Source organism: Penicillium argentinense (assembly GCF_028826775.1).
Source record: "Penicillium argentinense strain IBT 30761 chromosome Unknown utg000002l_segment0_segment0, whole genome shotgun sequence".
In the NCBI taxonomy this organism is placed as follows: Eukaryota; Fungi; Ascomycota; class Eurotiomycetes; order Eurotiales; family Aspergillaceae; genus Penicillium; species Penicillium argentinense.
The window spans coordinates 1,339,204-1,362,121 of NW_026622661.1; the positions used below are offsets into that span (position 1 = coordinate 1,339,204).

General features: G+C 48.2%; 7 protein-coding genes across 7 annotated transcripts; 5 read left to right on the forward strand and 2 right to left on the reverse strand.

Moving 5' to 3' along the window:
• Positions 1 to 440: 440 nt before the first annotated feature.
• On the forward strand, positions 441 to 1,013 carry N7532_001359 (uncharacterized protein; the record flags this gene model as incomplete). Its single annotated transcript, XM_056613853.1, has 1 exon — positions 441 to 1,013. One exon carries the CDS (start codon positions 441 to 443, stop codon positions 1,011 to 1,013), a length of 573 nt encoding a protein of 190 aa, XP_056478894.1.
• Positions 1,014 to 1,603: 590 nt separating this feature from the next.
• Positions 1,604 to 6,336, reverse strand: N7532_001360 (serine/threonine protein kinase; the record flags this gene model as incomplete). The annotated part of the gene is made up of 4 exons (XM_056613854.1): positions 1,604 to 2,160; positions 2,221 to 5,114; positions 5,163 to 5,963; positions 6,029 to 6,336. 4 exons carry the CDS (start codon positions 6,334 to 6,336, stop codon positions 1,604 to 1,606), a joined length of 4,560 nt encoding a protein of 1,519 aa, XP_056478895.1.
• A 366-nt stretch (positions 6,337 to 6,702) lies between these two features.
• N7532_001361 (uncharacterized protein) lies at positions 6,703 to 8,175 on the forward strand (the record flags this gene model as incomplete). The annotated part of the gene is made up of 1 exon (XM_056613855.1): positions 6,703 to 8,175. One exon carries the CDS (start codon positions 6,703 to 6,705, stop codon positions 8,173 to 8,175), a length of 1,473 nt encoding a protein of 490 aa, XP_056478896.1.
• A 200-nt stretch (positions 8,176 to 8,375) lies between these two features.
• Positions 8,376 to 10,125, forward strand: N7532_001362 (uncharacterized protein; the record flags this gene model as incomplete). The annotated part of the gene is made up of 2 exons (XM_056613856.1): positions 8,376 to 9,462; positions 9,521 to 10,125. The coding sequence occupies 2 exons, from the start codon at positions 8,376 to 8,378 to the stop codon at positions 10,123 to 10,125; spliced, it is 1,692 nt and encodes a 563-aa protein (XP_056478897.1).
• Positions 10,126 to 14,698: 4,573 nt separating this feature from the next.
• N7532_001363 (uncharacterized protein) lies at positions 14,699 to 15,987 on the forward strand (the record flags this gene model as incomplete). Its single annotated transcript, XM_056613857.1, has 2 exons — positions 14,699 to 15,042; positions 15,096 to 15,987. The coding sequence occupies 2 exons, from the start codon at positions 14,699 to 14,701 to the stop codon at positions 15,985 to 15,987; spliced, it is 1,236 nt and encodes a 411-aa protein (XP_056478898.1).
• Positions 15,988 to 18,527: 2,540 nt separating this feature from the next.
• On the reverse strand, positions 18,528 to 19,463 carry N7532_001364 (uncharacterized protein; the record flags this gene model as incomplete). Its single annotated transcript, XM_056613858.1, has 1 exon — positions 18,528 to 19,463. One exon carries the CDS (start codon positions 19,461 to 19,463, stop codon positions 18,528 to 18,530), a length of 936 nt encoding a protein of 311 aa, XP_056478899.1.
• Positions 19,464 to 20,575: 1,112 nt separating this feature from the next.
• N7532_001365 (uncharacterized protein) lies at positions 20,576 to 22,343 on the forward strand (the record flags this gene model as incomplete). The annotated part of the gene is made up of 2 exons (XM_056613859.1): positions 20,576 to 20,715; positions 20,840 to 22,343. 2 exons carry the CDS (start codon positions 20,576 to 20,578, stop codon positions 22,341 to 22,343), a joined length of 1,644 nt encoding a protein of 547 aa, XP_056478900.1.
• Between the last annotated feature and the right edge of the window lie 575 nt (positions 22,344 to 22,918).

The following is a 22,918-nucleotide window of genomic DNA, read 5'->3' on the forward strand; positions in this document are numbered from 1 at the left end:
CACCGGTGAGGTTTGTTGATGATGCTATGTCATAGTGGGCAAAAATATCACCCCTCAGGTGAGATAAAAAAAAGCCGATATGGTGCTGCACATACAGCCTGCGCCAGGGCAACCACCAGGAATGGGAGCTGTCAGGCGGGATCTAAAAAAATAATTAGAAAAGTGGATATATTCCAATTCAGGAAGCGATCAGCCTTCAGCCCGCGCGAGCCTCGTTGGCCCCAGACCCACCAGACACGGTCCCTCTTTTGCATTGCTCAGCACTGTGTTCGTCACCCAAACACGCAGGCTGACCAACCACGTTCTTAGCCCCAGAAAAGAACAATCGAGCTTAAACGCGTCGACCATCCCACACTTGGAGACGAGTCAAGAAACCTCCATTCCTCTTCACAACATCTCCACATCCCAACAAACCGATCAACCACAATTCCACCACCAACATGGAGGAAACAAAGCGCCGTCAGGTTATGTCCAGGTGGTGGCCAGGGGGAGCCTTGATCTTGGCGATTATTTTCTTCATCGCCGGCGGAGCCCAAATCAAAGCCTACTACAGCAAAGCCGTCCAGAGCTGCGAAGCTGACTGGGACCACGGCAACGGCGACTACGACAACATCGACGATATCCCAAACTCAAAATGCGAGGGCCCTAGGGGCCTGGCTATTGGTGGATTCATTTGTATTGTCCTCGGATTCATCTTGGGTTTCGCTGCTGTGGTTCTCTTGGTCTTGCATTGCACCCGGAGGAGACGCGCGCAGAATCCTGGTGTTGTCTATCACAGCGCCCCCGTTACCGATTATGGGTACTATTCTCAGCCTGGCTACCCTCAGCCTTACGAACCTTACGCCACCGTTCCTACTCAACTTCAGAGCTACCCCGCGCAGACCGTGCCATACAATGCTCCTGCTCCGGAACAACGACCTTCCGGCGAGCAAAATAAGCCTTTGGCTAAGGAGGGAAAGGGGGAAACGCTCCTGCAAGATTCTACTGAAAGACTCTGCCTTCACGACGCATAGATACCCCGTTATAATGAGCCGGCATGATCCTCAATTCTGGTCAGAAAGAAAATATTTTTCGACATTTCGCAGGGAGATATGCTGCATTTATTGGTGAATGCGATGCGAGATTTGGAGCTTTTCATATCCTTGAAACAACACAACATTGCTCGATTAATATCTCCCAAGCATTACTAGGGCTTTGCTCTTGGTGCTGGATGACACGGCCAGAACCAATCTTATCTAATATCTCGCGTCGCACAGATACCGTGATTTAGATAACCAAGCATCGAATACTACTGCTGGCGGAAACTCCATGTTTCAGTATACCCAGGAAGTTCAGCAGTTCTCTTCTATGCTGTGTTATCCAACACAGTAGCTGTAAGGTTGTCAATAAATGAGGCTCTCACTCACAATGTAATGTGCAGTCTAATTCATCAAGAAGTGGATCTCTTGTGGGATACATAACCAGGTAGATGATCAAGTAGATAACTGCGTAAGGGTTCAGATAAGATGTAGAACACCTAGTGCCCAGTGCTTAGAATTTTTCAATATATATCCAGGAAGGGCGTGACACTGGGAAAAAGATCATGCTCGCTGAATCTGTCATTTCAGAAGTGTTTGTCGCCGAAGCACGCCCGATCAAGATCCATCAGGCTATAGTCAACCACAAAGCCCCACCCAAGAGTGAGATCATTCGGGTCACCTGAAGATAAACCCTTCTTCCCACGGGCAGGTCGAATGCAAAGTGTTCCCGGCGCAAATGATGTGAACTGTCTCCCCTCTGTGCAAGGAAACCAAGGACTATTTTGGTGCATCGAGTAGCGAATTTCGTGTGGAGATTGTCGCCAATATAGGACCAAATTCTCCTCCAACGGCATATGAATAGGTGTTGTGAGCTTTTCCTCTTCACCCAGCGCCAGAATGAAGAAACTTTTTAGCGGTGGCAGAATTTCAGGTGCCAGAGGCAGTTGTTTTCGAACGCTGTTCCAGATTTGTTGTGCGAAGGAGCGGTAAGTGCTGTGTACGGGGCTCTTTGAGATACGTTGAATTGCCAGTGAGGATGAGATTGGGTCGGCACGAATGCAAGCGAGATGGTGTTGGACTAGTGGGTCTGTCATATCTGCGACGCGGCAGGCCTCAGAGCAATAGTGTACGAAGTTGCAACCTGAAATTAGCGATGTTAGTACAATAGAACAGTCGTGTGCGAAGACTCAAATGTACGTACCTTCGCAAGCAAATTTTGCTCTCTTGTCGCACTTAGGTCTGTCACATTGCCTTGAAACCTTATCCTGGATGCTGTCAATATTCAGCCCGGACGCTGCCAACTCTTCCAAATCCTCGACACTCTGGTAGAATGCGAAACGACTTGACTTAAGCGTATTACGGCCATGAAGCTTATGCCAGCCTTTTATTTCCGCACAGACATCTTCGTCAACTCCCCTGTCACGAGAGACACGGAGAAACTTGCATGCAAAGTCTTGAGTGAGAACATCCCGGTCACCCAGTAGCGACCGCGTAAGAGTCCACCCTCTGTAGAAGATATCTTGAGCCTTCTTTAATCGTCCATGTCGCTCTGTAGCTGTGCCAAGGTAGTTCATGGCCAACGCCACTTTTCTGCTTTGGTATCCATCCGTCTTCTGCCATTCTTTGACACAAGTTTCCCATTCTTGCTCCACATCTGACAGTGCTTTCTGTGGGAAGCTGAACTCAGGTGCATCGTAACATCGGGAGATGTCATCATGATCAGGCTCGTTCAGAAGCTTTTGCAAGGACTGGTAAGTCTTAAATGAAGATAACATGGGATCTTCATCTGGTGTAGGTTCTGGGTTCCTCCTCGGAGTGGGACTTTGCACGCGAATGTGACGAAAATTTATGGGAAGGATGTTTCGGACAATCTCATTTAGTGCAGTTTCATTTCCGACCCTACGGGCATGATCAATTGGTGTGGGACCGGCGTATTCATGAGATGTCAGCAATTGATATGAGAAATACCGGTCGATGCTGAGGATTCGGCGTATGCAGGTGCATGCTAGTTCAAAGTCATTCGAGGCCAGACAGTTGTGGAAAAACGTTCTTCCCCAAATATCTTTCGCAATGAGTATCTGGCGTCGTTGAAATAAAGGTATATTGGTGATATGATCCAGTAAGACTTTGACATTGCGACTATTTCCTTCCAAAATCGCAACATCAAGGCATGAAAGATTCAACATCCCGCGGAGGCTGGCTTGAGCGCCGTGAGAAAGAAGAAGTTGAAGCACGTCTGTAGAACCTTCATCTTGCGATGCAAGGAATAAAGGAGTGGACAGAAGATTATCTCGACAATTAATGAGCTCCGGTTCAGCGATTGATAGGATTCGCTCAATCCAAGAAATGTCTCTCATTCGTACTGCAACGTGCATGATTGTCTCACCTCGTGTTGTGCGGTCATTGAGAGTCAGCCCACCCTTGACCAAAAGTGAGAAAACAGAGTCCGAATCAGGAGCTGGACTGATCATAGACATCATCAACGGGGTGAAGCCGTCGACACAACAGACTGCAGGATCTGCACCGTAGTGCAGGAGAAGATGGATTATCACCGCTCTCCGTTGCATCAGTCCCTTCTGGCCGTATTTGTCCGTATTCCACTTTCTGCCAGCATAGTCAGCTCTGCTATTAGATTCCTCGAGCATTCTATTTGGAATTATCAAATAATCCTGTGAAAGCGCATGCAAAGGCGTAATATAACCCTCTCGCGAGTTGAACAAGTTTGGATTTGCCCCAAACTCCAACAATAGAAGAACAGCCGTGGGACGTAACATTCTGACTGCTAGGTGGATTGGAGAGAGCCCACGAAAGCGAATGTTAGGGTCTGCTCCACTCATCAGAAGTGCTTGGAGCTTGTCGAGCGAGTTCATTGACACAGCGTTAAACAAAGACGGCAGCTGAGTGGAATCGCCAGGTATGTCTGTCTCGTTACAATGCTGAGGCATCGAAGAGCGGACTCCGAGGAATGAAGGCCAAACTCCGTCAAGAAACTGGTGACAAAGACTTGAATTGTCTTGCAAGTCTCCACGGTAGGACTGGACTTTGAAGGAGAGGAAGTTTCTTAGAGCAAACCGCATCATAGTTGAACTGCAACCTGTGACAATATTGTCCATTATCCTAAAGCCCATCAGTCGGCTTACATTTGCACCGCAATAGACTAAAATCATTGCCGTGGGGTAATCGTCACGCAAGGCGGCATCGATTAGACGTGTCGTTTCTCCTCCATTTGTTGTATCGAGGGTGTCCGGGTCAGCCCCGTGCTTCAAAACAAGACATTTCAAAACATCCCTTCGATGCCAATCGGCTGAAATAGTGACCAGAAGATTAAGAAAGCCTGATGGAAGTGGCTTTTTCTGCTGGAGGAGATGATCTAGTGATCTTTCGTCATCGTCACAAACAGCATCGACAATGGACTGGAGGTGAGGAGAATTTCGCGCAAGATGTCGAGCATGTTGTAGAACCTTGTCCAAGGCCCCTGAATTGTTTCTTTTTTGCAGGCCCAATGCTATAATATTGGACTCAACATCCTCTTGGAGAGCACCTAAAAGCACATCAGAGTCAATAGACTTGAGAGCTTGATCAAAATGCGAATCAATGGTATTGATGTCAATAGCCTCGGGACACAGTCGAGGATCATAGTGAGACGTCGTCCATCTTAGTAAACAGGTAGTTCCCCAGTGTGCCCGAGTCTCTGTCGTTATGCTTGCAACTAGAGGCATGGGGGTATGCTGCGTTGCTTGCTCCAGGCGGAAAACCATGTCCATCCCGGTAGATGACCCTTTCTCGGCAGCGCGACAAAGCCACGTGAAAGCATTTCGAAGACTTTTTGCAGTCCCAAAAGCCGTTAGGAAGAACATTCCCAGGCGTTCCATTGCCTTGGCCTGATCCACGGGTCCACCATGATGGGCCACATTCAATACATGTTCATAAAGCAATTGCCGCAGTTCTTTGGGAGTTGACGCATCCAACTGTGACAGAGGATCGATGCTCGCTGTTCCTGACAAAAATCGGGGAAAGCGGGGGTTGAGAATACTCCCCTTGGCGATCCACCCATGGTCAAACTTTCGGAGCGGTGGCCTCGTCCGGGTGTGTGGACTGCTCATAATTAGAAGGTAGTCAGAAAAGTAGGAGACTGGTACTTACAGTAATACATCGTAAATTTCCCGCAGTGAGGGCCTATCTTTTGGGTTTATCATGACTGCTTGAGAGGTGATTCTGAGCAGGTCCTGGGAGATTGAGCTTGCTCCGGACTCTGGGATCACGTTGCCCACTTTCGAGGTAACCAGCCTGGATACTTGATTACCAAGCTTCATTTCCACGATTTGTTCTTTGCTAATTGCCCCAAACGGCTTTTCCCCTGATAACAGATACGTCATCAGTAGGCCTAATGCATATATGTCTCGACTAGTCGTGTATGCATGCTTTTTCAGATCTGCGGGAGCTCCGTCCAAGCACTCCGGGGCGTTCCAATAAAGTGTACCCCCAGCCTCAAGTTGAGATTTATCGTTCGCCTGACAGAATCCAAAGTCGGACAGCTTCGCCGTCAAGCGTGATGTAGGCGACTTGGATGGGAATATCAGGATATTCTCTGGCTTGATGTCTCCGTACACCACTCGCATCTCGTGGACGACTCGCAAGCCCTCAACCACGTCTCGAATCAGTTCGTAGCGTAAGCCCAAAGGAGGCATCCCATTTTTGATTAGGCCCGCAAGTGTTGGGTGACCTTTGCATGCCAAGTCGGTTATGAGAATCGGGTAGATGCTACCCTGCTGCACAACCCACGATACAGCCTGCAGGGTGACAATGTTATCGTGATGTCTTGCGTAGTTATCTGACAAGACACGTAACTCAAGCATCCCGGCCTCTAACAAGCGTCGGTGTTCTTGCTCTTGTGCGGAAGACCGAGCAGTGCCACCACCATTTATCAGTGCATTTTTAAAATATCTGGGTTTCGCGCAGCTTGTAAGTCATCTGACTGGACCAGAGTCTTGAAGTGCCGGGAGAATTACTTGAGAGCCACTGGCCTTCCAGTCTCTTTCCAGGTGCCTTCGTATACGGCCATCGTAGCCCCAGAGCCGAGAAAGCGTCCCTTCGTAAACCTGGTTTCCGGATATACTTGGATCCCGGAATCAAAGCACATCTCGAAAAAGTGCTCTATATCGATTCCTTTAGCGGGATCATCAAAATCTTTCGGGTATACATGGCTGCTTTCACTCGCTTGTGTTCCCAGACTCAGGCCCACAAAAGAGTAGTCAGAGTCAGCGGATTCCGACTCGAAGGAGGACAGGTCAACGGACTCGAAAGCCTCGGATTGCATTGTGTCGTCAAGATCTTGACTTGTATTCGCATAAACTCTGTGTGTATTGTAGTGAGTGCTGGGAGTGAGAGGTGGGAAAGCGCATAGTGCATTGTTGAGGGAAAGTCCAAGGAGGCTGAGTCGCGGACTCTTGGCCACGCACCTGACCCTGCGTCTTCGTCACCCTCAGCTGCGGGGCCTGAGGCTCTTCCAAGCCCCTGACAGCCATATTGAGCCTTAGCCTGTTTGATATGTTTGAGAGGTGTCGGCCCTGGAGTCTGCCCTACCGTCAACCTCTTCTCCTACCCTCGCCCACATAGCAGCAGTACACATCACTCTGTCTCCCGCTACCTGACTGGTATCACTCCTACCGACCTTACCGGAGATATGGACGCATTTAATACAGCTGCCTCCTGTTGCGAAATTATTTGGCGCACACTAGAAGCTTCCGCAGCGTACAACAAGGAATCTCACTCGCTAGCTACTCGCTTCAAGCACGACGCGCGCATTCTCAAGCACTTTTATGACCACTTCGCACATTTCCGATTCAGCGGCGCGGGGCTGTGCCCAGAAGACGAGCAGCTCCTCGACGAAAGCTTTTCCTATCTCGGACCCTTACTGAAGCGCGCAGAACTGTGCAAAAACAAGCTCGAAGCACAGAGTCGCTGGTCCAAAGAGTTCAACAGGATTACCTGGGTACTGCGGCGCAATGAAGTACGCGAGCTGGAGAAAGAGCTCTACGAATGGACCAGGAGGCTTGACCTTCGGCTGATCGCGTTGCCTGAACGAGCACGAACCGTGATGTTCCTGGAGGAGTCGCAGGACACACTCGGACCCAGCATTGCTGCCAAAACCCGAATCGAGCGATTTACAGCGAAAGCTGCCGCTGCAAAGAAAGCCGTCTGGGGCCCGCTATTTGTGACACCTGACCAGGTCCAGAATATGAGCCACCCGCAAGTGTCACATTTTTCTCTTTGTCAACATGACGGACGGACAACCCTGCTGGAATCCCGGCCGCACATGGATAACACCGACATCGCCTCTTTTGAGCACAAGAAGACCGAGCTTGGGGAGTTTGTGGGAGCCCTGAATTATTTGGATTCAACCATTTCGGGTCTCTTGCGGTGTATTGGGTTTTACTACAACCCGGCTCCTTCGCCACACTTCGGGCTCATCTATCAATTGCCGATCGACCGCGACGGAGATTTTATATCTTTCAAGTCTCTCCTGAATGTTAGAGAAAAGAACGGGCGGCGAATGAAACTCAAATATTCACTCAACCAGCGCTTGGAATTCGCACGAAAGTTAGCAACTGCGGTCTTCTTCGTCCATTCCCTGGGATGGGTGCATAAAGCGATTCGGGCTCAGAACATTCTCTTACTCGGAAGGACCTCTCACTCGCAAAAAGGTGGCGGGAATGAATATGTAAAATGGGCTCTTGAATCTCCTGCTCTTGTTGGGTTCGAGATAGCCCGCACCAGCGAGGGCGACACAGACCCCGGACGCCGTAGGCGAATGCCCCTAGAGTTGGGGATTTATATTCACCCCGACCTGCAATCGCCATCCACCTCTATACGACATAGTATGTGCCATGATATTTACAGCCTTGGTGTTATTTTATTGGAGGTGGGAATTTGGTCCAGCTTGGAGACTCGCTCTGAGCTTCATTCCGACATGAACCCGGAAGACATTAGCCATACACTACGAAAGATGGCTCGTGAGACGGAGTTGTTAATGGGCCGGAAGTATCGCCAGATTGTGGGCTGGTGCCTGAATCAAGAGCAGGTGGGAGATACCGGGGGTGTGCGGCTAATATCCGAGGTGCTCGAAAAACTGGAGGACCTCGCAGAATCTGTGTGACACCAAGGGGGTGAGCAGGTCAATACGAGAGATCGGTATCGTGGCGTCAAACGATTTGCTATCCGTTCTCTTGGCTCACTTGGCAACCGCATAGGCCCCGTGGGGCTAAGGTGCTATATATAGTACGCTAGTTCTATATAAGCACAATTGTCTCTTTGTCGAGCAGGAGCGTTATCCTGCACATCTGTCCTTGTATCAACATGGAGGCCCTCAACAGACTACGGAACAGACTGGACAAGAATCGGCCTCCGGGTATAACTACAGTCAATGAAAAGAAGTCTATCAATGTCCAAAGTGCCCCTCGGCCCAGCATCAAGCCAAGTCCTTCACAAAATGCAAATGCCTCACCTTCAGCCGCTGCTTCAAAACCGAAACCATGGCCGATGGAATTAAAAACACCGCAATTCAATATAAACGTTCTTGTCTATAACCTGAAACCAGGCTCTCTGGATACTATAATTACCCGGGCACCAGAACGGGGACTGGGCTGCTGGGTCTTTGTCTCCTCCGGCCTCTTCAGTATTGCGGGAGGCGAGCTAGTGTTGTTCCTGAAGCATCGAAAATCCGAGAACCCTGCGGCATATCCTCTTGACTTTCTACGCATTTGCGATCGTGTCGCTGGAGAGGCGCAGCGGCACGGCAAACGTATTCGCCGGTGGCAGACTCTAGAGTTTGACGAACCCCTGTTTGGTCGCAAAGAATTTCACACAGCAATACTGGGATTTCAAAATGCAGCCCTTATCGGAATCGAAGATCAAGATGCCCAAAAAATTACCAGACCATATTTTCACGTTACGCTTCTAACCGACGACGAAGCTGCTGTTGCCCGTAAATACGGCTCCATCCGGGCATTCGTTGTTCGAACAGACTCACCACCGTTTTACCCTTTTCCACCATTTGTGGACCGAGATAGAATTTCAGGCAGTACAGTGGCAGCCTTGGAGGGAAGTGCCTCGATACGGACCCCCTCAAATCAACTCCCCACAGAAGGTCTGAATGTGGTTCAGGAAGGGCAAGGCATTTATTTACTGGTTCCACCCAACCAGGAGGAGAGCTTCAAGAGCTCAATTCCATTTAGAAGCACTATATCGCAGAACCCAATGCGGATCGAGTCTGAAATCCACGAAGCTTGTGATAGCGTGTACTACTGGGGACCAAATGATCGACATCCAGCGCGTCGGCTATGTGCAGGCCCTCTAGCAGAGCGGCTGACAGCGCTGAATTTCCTGACAATTTGCCCGAACCAGCCCGTGGCTGCAATTAAGCCAGTGGAGGACGGCTGCCTAGGTAAGAGCTGGTCCACTGATTATTCGACCGCACAAGTCAATACTAATGAATTTTGAAGTCTTCATGTCAGCGACTCAGTCCAAGGAATTCTTCGCAGCTTCGATATGTGGCTTTGAATTCAACATGTCAGCCGAGAGCATGACATTCCACCTGCGTTGGGAATCGCCTTGGCCTTCTCCGGCACGGTCAATACTCACTACTGAGGCGATGTCTGCTGCAGCACCAGTAAAGAAGAAAGAAGCCAAAAACGGTGCCACTCACATTGAGCTAGGAGGACTGATCTTCCTCCGCAAGCCATCAGATGATAGGAATCTTATCGTGGAGAAATTCGGCGAGTTAATAGATGCCATCGATGGAGTGATTATGAATACGATTCCCAAGCCGAAGCCTGCTTCTTTGCCAGAAGGCTGTGGTGTCTGCGTCCAATTCAAACTGCCATTGGCGGTTACGTCTCCATTCAAGCTGGCGACTTCATCCTCCATCGCGAACTCTGCTCTACCCATCAACGAGATTATGGCGGGCCTGGAATGTATACCACGCATCAATGCTTTTGCTATCCCGGATACTACTGAAGTACAAGTTTTGTATGCTTGCTGGGGGTTCCAAACAGCTCAGTTTGGAGCTCCGCCACCTCTATATAAGATGATACTACATAGAAGATGATATCACCATGGTCTTGCAATTTCTGTTTGAATGAGACTTGAAGCAAAGAGGATATTTAGGAAAGGAGAGAGTAGCCCATGCATCTAGCGCCATCAATTCTGTTAATCTGTATTTGAGCGTGGGTTATGGAACAAGAGAGCAGATAAACAGGCGGCCAATTGTGCAGGTGAATACTAGGTAGACGAACAGGTAGATAACGAGGTAAATGTTCAAGTAGCGGACAGGTATGCCTAAAAAATCTCTCTACTTGGAATAATCATCAGTCGCCCTCTTGTTGGGGCTAGTCAGCTGACCAACCGCCTTTATGTGCCTCTACACTCCAGTCAGCCTCTCTCATTCAATAGCAAAGCCCAAACTCCTTCATTTACGTCTGTGTACACCTCGCTGCTGGAATGAGATCACTCAGTGCGAAACTAAAGTCGAGTCCCTGGTCATCAACTGGCCAGTCATCCACTGGTGCAGCTTGGAACACGGGGTCCGTGTCATCACAAGGACAAAACCCAAAAAGCAACATTGAAATGACTACTGCTATAAGAAAGGATATGAAAGCCAGGTGTATGTGTAAGTATGCTCAGTTATTTAGATAGAACCTATCCAATTTTGTAGTATCTAAGGTTATTATGCTGACTGGTTGCTCAGATTTTATGGTTCTGGTCAGCAGCTTTTGATGTTTGTGGGTGGTAGACCCTCTCCAACTGTGACAACCTGTTTGCATCGATCTAGGCGATTCGTGCTCGTTTTTGCCGTTTCTTCTCATTCGCAGCCCGTAGATTAGCACATTACTGTGCTAGTAATGTAGCAGTATGTGTCAGGATGAGGAATTGGTGTACTGGCTAGTACTGAACATGTCCAATAGAATCAGATAATTGATTGAAGGTGCTTAGATCGGTTGGGCGATTTCAGGGGTCTCTATATTTGAACTATGGCGTGTTATGACACCATACTAGGTGGAAATTGGGTGAACGATGAATAAGCCGATCCCGAAGGGTCCTAGTGGTATTTGACCACTTCCTCAGGTTCGTCAGTATGCATTGATAGATAACTATACTTAATAATCTGATCTAGGGCGATCTTAGATAGCGTAGGAGGACTTATTGAGCGTTTCCTAATAATATTTTGAGTGAATATGCGTGTTTTTGGGCTGAACTGGCTTGATCGGCTGGAAGGTCGGCTAGGTGAGGGTGTAGGTGTTCGGAGAGAAATATTGAGTTTGAACCTGTTCAGGATCTAGTAGAACTAGACCCGCTGCTGTGAAACTAGACTGAATAGTCTCTAGTTTAAAGGTCCCTTCTCGTGCTCGCCCGTGTGTCTCACTCGCTAGTGGATTACGTTAGTTAGCCGTGCCTAATTATTAATCAGATAACTACAGGCACGCTTTGAAAACAGTAAAATAAGTAATATCTAGAGGTTAAAGAAGATAGGATGAATGTGCTAGCATGCAGAGTGGGATGATTGAGTTGTTAGTACAAATTCGGACGAATTGAGACGTGAGATTGCAACCATGCCTATCAAGAATCAGAAGGCGATATTTCCCTTTTATCCGAACTAATGTGAATAGGATAAATAGATTTTTGAAGCTATCTAATACTGATTTCATCCGAAGTCCAGCTATTAGGTGAGACTTTAATTCGCTAATCTTTTAGAAGCCCACTAAGCTAACTATCGTCGCGGCTTTTAGCTTTGACGATAATATAATGGGAGAGCAAAACTAGCCGCACTAATTGACTCAATAATAGTCACCTATTCACGATTTCTAGGCTGTAGAATAGCCCGACGGCTATAATACTAGGCTCGAGTAGCCATATTTTGTGCTGATATAAGGCCCATCGCAAAATTAGTTTCATCAAAGTTGTGGGTATTATCTGATTAGATACCGTTCTCATTGATGACAGATTGAACAGTTTATGACTATTCACGTAAGGCCTTTGGGTCCTAATTTTGAGCACGTTAATATTCATAGCGCATTAAAATACGTGTTTAAAGCTCTCCTCAGCGTTTCACAAAGGTTGATGTCCAATTAATCCTTACAGTTAATGTGTTGGGGGGAGTGTTTCCATGGTCGTCAAGTAGAATATTAGCGATTTCTCTGACAGTAGAGGCCTAGGCGCTGCATCACATGAATCCATAGAGATTATCCACTGCAAAAGTGAATCTTCTTCGAATTCAGTCAATTTATGACTATTTGCACGTGTGGTAGTACGTGAGGTTCGTCCAGTATAGCGAGTGCGTAGTGTAGTATATGAGATACTATATAGCTTCGCAGCAGCATATGTTAATGTGACTTGATTGTTTTGAATAGCCTGGATGTCTAATAAGGCTCTGCCCTCATAACTAGCCGAGTCATGACTTAATTGAGTATGTTTTGCTGGCATGGTGGTTGAAGAGGGTGGGTACGCGTGGGGAAGCGTTTTTTGATGGGGTTGACCACTCGCCCGTGTTGGTTAACTAGTTAACGTGATTCCTAAACGAGTGGGCCACGCGTCCACGCGTATCTCCAATTTTGATCTCTGGCAATTTCCAACCATCCAAAATGCCACCAAATCGCGTTCAAATTGGCCAAAAATCTACAGAACAAGAGGGCAGGATCCTATTAGCTATCAAAGCCATCAAAAATCAGGAGATCACCTCTGTTCGTGAAGCTGCGACCGTCTTTTCCGTCCCGCGTACGACTCTACAGAGACGCCTACAAGGCCAACAATTTCGGACTGAAATGCGTGCCAACAACCACAAATTGACTGCCAATGAGGAGGAATCGCTTGTGAAATGGATACTCTCTATGGACCTACGTGGAAATCCTCCTAGGGTCAATATGGTGAGAGAAATGGCCAATTTACTACTTACAAGCCGTCAAACCAACCCTCCACTTACGGTCGGACGAGATTGGGTCAATAACTTTGTTCGAAGGCACTCAGATGTGCTAAAAAGTCGCTTCACGCGCCGATACGACTATCGAAGGGCTAAATGCGAGGATCCTGAGGTTATTCGCGATTGGTTCGACCGGATTCGACAGGTTATTATCCAATACGGCATCGCACCTAACGATATCTTCAATTTTGATGAGACGGGCTTCGCAATGGGCCTAACTGCGACCGCAAAAGTCATCACTAGGGCTGAATACTACGGTCGGAGGGCATCTTTACAACCTGGAAATCGCGAGTGGGTGACAGTTATTGAAGCTATCAACGCCACTGGTTGGGCGCTCCCGCCATATATCATCTTTAAGGGCAAGGTTTTTATCGAATCCTGGTTTGATGAGCTTCCAGACCAGTGGCGATTAATGATTAGCCCAAATGGTTGGACAACAGACGAGATCGGACTCGAATGGCTTCAAAAAAGCTTTATACCAGCTATTCAAGGTCGGTTAACAGGCAAATACTGTCTCCTAGTCCTTGATGGGCATGGTAGCCACTTAACACCTCAATTTGACCAAATATGCGACCAAAACAACATCATACCAATATGCATGCCAGCACATTCATCGCATTTACTCCAGCCACTAGATGTGGCCTGTTTTGCCACCCTCAAACGTGGCTACGGCGATTTAGTTAAACGGCAAATCCACAACGGGATCAATCATATTGACAAGCTTGATTTCCTATCTACATATCCAATAGCACGGCAAAAGGCACTTATTACTGCATCAATCCAAAGCGGTTTTAATGCTACAGGATTAGTACCATATAATCCTGATCGCGTGCTATCTAAATTGACTATTCGTCTAAAAACGCCCACCCCTCCTCCCAGCCGAGGGAGCACTTCTTCAATTGCAAAAACACCTCAAAATACCCGTCAGCTACAGCGACGGGCATTATTGATGAAAGGCCTCCTCAAAGTAGGGTCTCAAAGCCCTCCTTTAGCTGTGCAAACCACGTTAAACCAGCTCGTTAAATGTTCAGAGTTACATATGCACAGAACAGCGCTTTTGACCGAAGAAGTTCGAGGCCTACGTGCAACTGTGGCAAATTTAACCCAAAAGCGCACTCGATCTAAACGTCGGATATCTCATAATAGCAGTATAGCTGCTCATGAGACCTCTACGTTGGTAGAGAGCCCTCAACATGCAATTCCGACCGAAGCAGCGGGCACAGCGGAGGTGACAAATCAGGCCAATACACAACCAAAAAGGGCACAAGCACGGTGCAGTGGGTGTCGAGAGACAGGCCATGATATCAGGACATGTCAAAAGCAGTAATTAATTCAATATCAGTACGTTGTGGTTGATATATATATATGTATAGTAAGTGTACTGTTGATGTGTGGCCCACTCGTTTCGGTGGCCCACTCGTTTAGGAATCACGTTAACCGCTCGCCCGTTGATTACGTTATCAATCCGTAATGCAAAGCAGACACTCGCAAATCCCGATAGAGTTTGTCCTACAGAGTGTGGAACGAACTATATTGCGACTGCGGACGAACCAAAACCTACGTTTCGTCATGATGACATCCTAGCGGTACATACTCTCACGGATCACGGGACTCAGTCTAATCGTATAATTTATGGCCACTTCATCCTTGGGGTCTATACATTCGCCTTTGCGAATGAATATCGAAAGAACCACCTTCAGTCGATAACATGCCAGCAAAAACCGCCACTAGCGTGCGGAGGCTATCCTCCGCCGACGCTAGGAGAAGCGATCTGTACAGCGTTGAAACCGTCGTCGCTCCTCCCGAAAAATTGAAGGCACTGTACGACGCAGACGGAACTGCCGCAGGGCTGGAACGAGCCAGGAAAAGCATCGATGAAACGGCCTCCGACGGGGACACCCCCGAGGTTGAACAAGCAGACCGAAGTTGTACAGACAAATTCGCTATTGCCTTCGATATCGATGGCGTTCTTGTGAAGGGAGGGAAGCCGCTTCCAGCATCGGTCGGTGCGATGAAATACATCAATGGGGACAATCCATATAGAGTAAAGATGTAAATACATCTCTTCTATCCATACATGCACACGCTAACTTCATTCTTCTGAGCCCCTATATCTTCGTCACCAATGGCGGCGGGAAGACGGAAGAAGAACGCTGTATTGATCTCAGTCGCCAGCTACAAATCGAGGTCTCACCTGGACAATTCATCTGTGGGCACACACCGATGCGCGAAATGGCCGAGGTGTATCAAACAGTCCTTGTGGTAGGCGGCGAGGGTGAAAAATGCCGCGTTGTCGCAGAGGACTATGGTTTCAAAGACGTGGTTACCCCCGGCGATATCATCAAGTCCAAGCATGACACAACGCCATTCCGGAAGTTGACAGAGGAGGAGTATCGCAATTCCCGCGAGAGGAATTTCGACGAGTTTACCATCGATGCCATTTTCGTATTCGCTGACAGCAGAGACTGGGCCGGTGACCAGCAGATCATCCTCGATCTTCTGATGTCCAAGAATGGACGCCTAGGAACTCGCTCCGAGACCTTTGACGAGGGTCCGCCTATTTACTTTTCCCACAATGACATTGTCTGGTCCACCTCCCACGAGCACTCGCGCATTGGAATGGGCGCACTGCGGACGTCGGTGGAAGCTCTTTACAAGGAACTAACTGGTAAAGAGCTAACTACCGTTGCGTTTGGGAAACCGCAACTCGGGACATTCGGTTTCGCGACAAGGCTGCTTCGCGAATGGCGCAAGGAAACATACGGTATTGATGAACCACCAGCCACCGTTTATTTCGTGGGCGACACGCCCGAGTCCGATATCCGGGGCACGAATGAGTACAACCAGATCAGTGATACTGACTGGTTCTCCATCTTGGTCAAGACGGGCGTCTACCAAGATGACAAGACGCCGCGATTTGCTCCCATGGAGGTTTGTGAGGATGTCCTGGAGGCTGTGAAGTTTGCTGTTCGTCGTGAGCTGGGCGGGGACTCGTGAGTGACTAATCTGAAGTAAGGCTAGCGACGAAGAATGAGGAAGTCAGCCTGATTGAACTCAAACAACTTGGTGGTGGTACTCTCTGCTTCAGGGCGAAATATGCTTTACAATTTAAGTGCTACACATGTCATGAGCCATTTTAATGACTATTTGGCAAGAAAGCCTTCTGTGTTTCCTGTGTTAAATAATCAAAACGAGCAAAGAAACAAGCAAAATTGAGAAGATCGTCGGTGGAAATTCGATTCGCATGCCGAATAGCGATTTGAGGTGCAAATAAGACTTCTCGGTGAAGGTTTTGACGAGAGGACAAGATGGAGGTCGTTCAAAGACAACACGGCGCTTGTGACGGATGAACCTGGGAATAGCCTCATCTCGCGGAAGGGTGCCTGAGGCATAATTTTGGGTCGTTTGCACTACGCGTTTGCTGGTGCGCGTTTGCTGGGTACTTAAGCCTTCTTTTTCTGGCGGACTTTCTTTCTTTCTCCTTCCTTCATCTTCGAGATTCTCGTCTGTAGGCACCAAATGAATCTGTTTCTTCCGAACGGTCCGTAACAGCGCTAACATCTTTCAGGGTCTCAGGGTGGAGCAGTTGATCGCCGCTTGACAGTCGCGCGCCCAGGATAAGAAGAAAAGTAATTATCCATTAGAAAGGGCGAGATCTTAGCAGAAACCACACGGAGCGGATACATGAAAAGTAATCGGCATGGATATCTATCAAGCTTCTGTAGCCGAAGTTCATCATGCCGATGTGACAGCCTTTGCTTGGGGTTCGACTTTAAAAAACGTGAAACTAAACTCATAAAAAAAGTAGGTCAAGGGAGGTCGAGACAGAATTTACAAAATATACTTGTTGAATGATCATGCACGGTTTCTAATGCATGTGCTGGAAATATAAATAAATGCTCTCCTCGGAGCTCTAAACGTGTGCAACAAGGATCTGGATTCAATCCTAGATTTGCATCCCTTGAACCACACACCTCTTTTGCAGATCAGATCAATCACTACCATTAAAGCCTGGTAGCATAACCCAACAGAATCGCATATTCTGTAATTACACTGACAAAAATTGACAGGAGCCATCGCATCCTGCCTTAAGCCGACCTGTTCGTTCATAATGCTCGCAGAGCAGATTCTGATTTATCCTCCTCTAACGTATACCTAAAAGAAAGTAAAAGAATAATGCGTACTCCAATGGACATTTAAACCCATAAGCTGCACATTGGGGAGTAACATTCCCTGCCTTCGCATCAGCCCTGAGAGCCAAGCCGAAGTCTCAAAGCCCGCAAATCATGCAAACGAGCTGGAAAGCTTTAATCCGGCTGCGCTGCCCAGATATCGAGCCGGCGACCTGACAATACTTACGAACTTAGTTCATCCTGCGTTTGGCGGGGCAGAGCTGCCATGAAAATCTCTGGATTGAGAACGAAGACAAAGTAATCATCGAAATGGGATGGAAACCTTGAAAATTATTCGTTTGTGAATGATTTTAGTTCTTCAGAATTGCTGAACTCGGGCCTTTTGACCCCTTATGTGAACTTCGGTCCTCTTCTCAACACATATCTTCTCAAGCAATATCCCGAGTTTAGTACTCCGGTAACCGACCAAATCAACAAATTCCCCTATTCCAAGCTCATGGTTTGAATCTGGCATCAACTGGAACCACGTTTTTCTCCCGGTACTCGGGCCCATGGTCGCCCCCTCTACAGAATTCACAAACCCAGCAAAATAATGCATTCGAAAATTGGTCTCTTGGAAAACACAGTTATAAAGCACCAAATATGGAAGAATAACCCCAGCCGACTTTTCCCCCCAAACTCCATTTGCGCACCATTACTCGCGATACGATACCATAGATAAATCACTTCATGCCTCGTCACTCAACAGTGAATAAACCTTTACGGTAGCAACATGACGATGCCTGCTGCATTTTCCGATAAAAGTGGCGATGTTTCGATTGCTCAGTATGAAAGTACAATATGGCTCTATTTGGTACTTCCGATATTGTCAAATGCTAACGTGTTCATACATAGTAAATTCCGCGAGGAGCTGAGCCGTGGCCAGACCCATGCCGCTTGCTCTTGTCATCCGCTTGTTCTTGTCATCCGCTTGTTCTTGTCATCCGCTTGCTCTTTGTCATCCGCTTGCTCTTGTCATCCGCTTGCTCACCCTCAGCGAACGTCTTTCAGAGACATGTCTAAGCGACATCTTGATTCTCGAGAAAAGATTGGGCTCAACTATTTAGGTGAAGGTAAAGACAGACGCTTCGAAAAGTCATATGCTTGTATAGCAATTAGATCCTGTCTTCCTGTTTGACTAATTTTTGTCGCGATTGAGAGCGAATTGGTGGCATGGTAGGTGGTTGATTAGTGGCAGTTGGAAAACGCGGTCGCGTTTTGGTGGGACTGATCAGCTCGCATGTGAGTTACGTTATATGTACAAGTAATACTTTTACAAATGATATTAATGAGCACAGTCAAAAGGCGCGGGCCGCGCGCAGCAGGTGCAGTATAGACTTTCTTCCTTTTTATATGCTGATGCCATCAAACCCTAATCTCCCTTGATCTTTGAGTCGTATCCGCAGCAAGTAGATTGACTGGGATCTCTCTGACCGTATCGGAAGTAGTAAAATCCCGTCGATTTGGGACATCGGGAAAATCATTGACGCCATTACCTATAAAGTCCATATGAGAGGCTTCCACTATGTCAGTGAGTTTTCCGAGGACAGCGAATTCAAGTTTGAGCTTGACGCTGTAGATGGTACATTTCAAGAGCACTTGAAGATAGTACAGTCCGAGGAACTCGACAACCACAACCGCAACGTCCATGACGATAATGAGAACATTGATCACCAGCAGTTCATACATAATCTGTCTTCGGCGACTGCTATTCGCGGGCCGGAGCTGGAGAAGTTTGACTGTCTCTCGGATGTATAGTAGGGAAATGATGAACTCCTGCACACAGAACCAGGTCACCTGCAGCCGCTCGATGATTGTGTAAGCTTCGTTCCAATCATCCGTTCGTACAAAGGCTGCTCCAAATGTTGAAACCGTTGTTGGAAAGCCGATGAGGACAGTGTTCATGACCACTGCATAGAGAACTAGCCGCAGGATTCGCTGATCGTATAACACTAAGTGAAGTCGAGAGTATAGAACAACGGACTGCCCAGGAATCAGGAAGTAGAATCCGATATTAGATAGTGTCAGTGCCAACCACAGTGGACCGATGGCGAAAAAGTGTAAGATATTGCCGATTCCACTGGGTATGAGCCCAAGGACAGTGGAGAGCGAAAGTGACCAAAAGTAGAGGCCCCGATAGCGGCGGAAGGTGAGGAAGATCAAAACGGAGAGCTCTGCTGCATTATACAGGAGTATGGCAACCAGAACGCCCATGATCACCTTGATAGCTGTGCTGTTGCCTTGGTAGCCACTGACAAGGCCAAGTGGGCCCTGGGCCTGAGAAAAAGAATGCTCGGACATTGAAAGTCTTCCTGAGATCGGTTCAGCATCGTATATGGCAGAGCAAAACCTGGATCTGTTGACTCACCCTGCAGAATGCTCAAATGGAATTCAGGAACACTCCTGGTACTCAGGGCCCATCATGGCTGTGTTGACACGATACTAGGTGCGTTGAATTCCACGGAGATCGGGCACGACTTTTCTTGCCCCGGAGTTTGTTTCTACATACCCATCCTCATGGGCATTGCCGACCCGTTCCTATACATAGGACTTCGATGAATGGGGAAAGGGTGACGAGGGATTATTCGAAAACAGGCTGTGAGAGTAAAGATAATATTCCAAATTCGAGATCTTGGAGATTGAATTCGCATACTAGGTTGCGATGACATACGAAGGCTCACGTGGGCGGCGAAATTGTGGGGCTGTGTAAGTAGTGGCTGTAAGCTTTTCCCGACAAACCTTCGCCCCCGCATTTTTGGTCCGCGAAGTCTGGATGCGGGGATGCAGACCAAACAATTGATCATAATATCGGCAGATTCGACACTGCTTCCAGACATTCATAGAAGCCGAACTGCAGCACACAGGTTCAAGGTGAACCTCCCCAAAGCGGAAGGTCTGTAGCCAATCCTTGCCAACATAGCTGAGCTGAGTGGAGTACATCGTCAACGATGCCAGGCAAGATAGTGTTTGACTACTCCAAGCAAATCACAGCCGATTCCTGAGAAATATATTCCAAAGTTTGTTACTCCATCGCCAGCCATGGACCTGGCCACCGCGATGCTTTCCCCACCGAGTCATTTGGTTGAGTATGAAAACATGCGTGTGCGCCTGTTAAGTTCAGAACGCGTTAACCTCAGTTTGATGACCTGATGAAGCTGCGTGACCCTAGTGCCCGGTTCCTTGAGTGCCGTACCGTTTCAGAATCCGAAGATGGGTGAAAATTCCCCCGTTAGATCTCGAACATATGGTTTTTGCTTCGAAAGCACTTTACATTTGTCTCTGAGTGACATGAAATCCATCGGGATCTAAAAGGAAAAGTCGAGAAAGTAAGCATAGCTAAGCTAGAAACAAGGTGATTCATATTCTGATTTTCCACGTCGACCTCCTGTCAAAATTTGAAGCTTACCGAGTGAATGACCCCCATCGTTGATGAGCCTGAATCAGTTGAAATAGGATCCACAAACCCCAAAGATCGCCTTGAACAGTTGCTAGGGCATCCGAAGTTCGCGCCTGCCTTTGATGCCTTCCGCCATCTTCTAGCCCTCTACTGCGGGTTGAGGCTAAGTGCAGTAAACAAAATAATATCCATAAGATGCGACGAGGTAACCATCATTCCATGCCAGACAAAGCCGTGTCACTGACTTACAGAAATTGCTATCGTATCTTAAACATATTAGAGATTTCTGGTATGCCGTATTTGGCGGAAACGAGGGAGATATGTATAGGCTCGACGCAGCCTCGGTACGTGCCCTAGAACTCAAGGCGCCCGGCGCTTGCGACGGGGAAGCCCGAGGTCTTTACGGTCGCGTCTGTGCGGGAGAGATTCTCAGCGCGTTTAGTGGCGAACAGCGGCAAGCCATCTGGTCTAGGATTCGCGCTGCCACAGTTGACTGCCTAGTCCCGTCACTTTCGGGATTTTTCAACAATCTCAAGCACCTCAAGCTTGTAGCAGACAGTGTCAAGTGGCTGGTGCGTCTCGAGAGGAGGGAAACCATACAGTCTGCCCTGGAGGACTCATTCTCAGATGCGGATCACGGCAACAACCTGTGCTTGGTTCAGATGTCTAGCTCGTCGTTCAGATCTGTCTCTGGAAGCGATATCGATTGGGTCGACGTCGTGTATAAAGCTCTATGGCTCTATGCGCTGCGCGAGTACCTGGAAATACCGGCTGAGCCCAAGAAAAAGCTCGCAGGCCCCAGGAGTGGCCAGGTTAACGAAAAGGTGTTGTTTGAATTTGCTTCTCTAGCCTATAAGCTAGGATTTAGATCGGAGCGGATCCAGGACCTACTACAGCGAGACCCAGACCGAGAAATTGCCCGTCGACTGCTCCTGACGGCTCGAAAATCTGATCGTTTCAGGTATCATAATCTTGAGAGATGCGTAACAGGAGTAACGGAGTGGATAAAATCGGCCCAAGCTATACGCGATGGTGACGATACGGATGAGGGCGAGGATCAAGTTCGATTGCCCAATCGAAGCGGCATACCCAATCTACCAGATCAAGCGCGGGACAAGTCTTATCTTTTCCTCGACAAGCTACACGCGGACGTAGTATGCGGACCAACTTTGACATCCCTATTTATTCAAAGATCGATGTACTTTGCATTCTTTGGGAAGCAGATCTCTGTCGATGCTGTCGACGTCAATAGTATATATAAAGAACAGGCGACCACGGACCAGCCAAGGCCCGGTCCCGAGCAGTCAGCAGGTGGCCATCCGAGACCAGAGCTTATGATAGTGGATGAAGCCCATCAGCAAGACCGCCTGGAGAACCTAAGACGAACGGCGGACAAGCAGGAAGCCAGGCTGGAGCAGCTCACACAAAGGGAAAGGGACCAACAGGAAAACATAGCGCAGCTCCAAAACGCTGTATCTAAACAAGAGGAAAGGCTCATAGCTTCTAGCCGGGACGTTGAGGTGTTGCAAGAGAAGTTAGATAGTATAAGAAGAGCGGAGGCTGAGCAAGTGATCAGGCTAGAGAGCCTGGAAGCCGACGAAGAGAAGCGACGAACTATTATAGGTACTCTTGAGCAGACCCAGCACAAACTCGGCGAAGAAATACAACTCGATCTTCTCGCGGCTGGCCAGCGAGAGCAGGCGCTCAGGGACGACGAGACCCAAACAGCCAGGCTTAAACAACTTTCGGAAGAGGAGCAGGAGAACCAAAGAAATCTAGATTAATTAAGAGCTCAAACTGCTCGACAACAGGACGTACTAGATCAGCTCGCAGCGACTGAGCGCGAAAGGAAGGCTACACTGGAGCAACTCGAAGCGGAAGAAAGAAGAATGTACACAGTGGTGGCAGAGTTGTCAGAGAATGCTCGTCAGCTCAGCGACGAGGAAAAGATACAGACTGAATCGTGGGCGAGAATAGAAAATGAACATAAGTCAGTTGTTGATAAGCTTGTTGCGAGGGAACTAGAACTGCGAGGAAACATTGACTAGCTTGCGGCATGTTTGGAGAGACTTCAGGCGAAAATCAAAAAAGCCACCAAGGAGTGTGAAGACTGTCAGCAAAGGTCAGAGCAGCTTCCGGCTACGGAGAGAGGGAGGAGCAGTCGGCCATGGAGTCGCATGAGTCTGAAAGCCAAGGCTCCCGTTTGGAATCTGGACAGGCAAGATTGAGTCCGGTCACTGCCGAGGAGGAACAGCCCCACGTTTTGGACACACAACGAGACACAAGAGTTGAGTTAGAACAGGGCTCGACTCTGATAAAGAGCCTGGAGATGATGGACCACCATGTCAAGACCCACCTA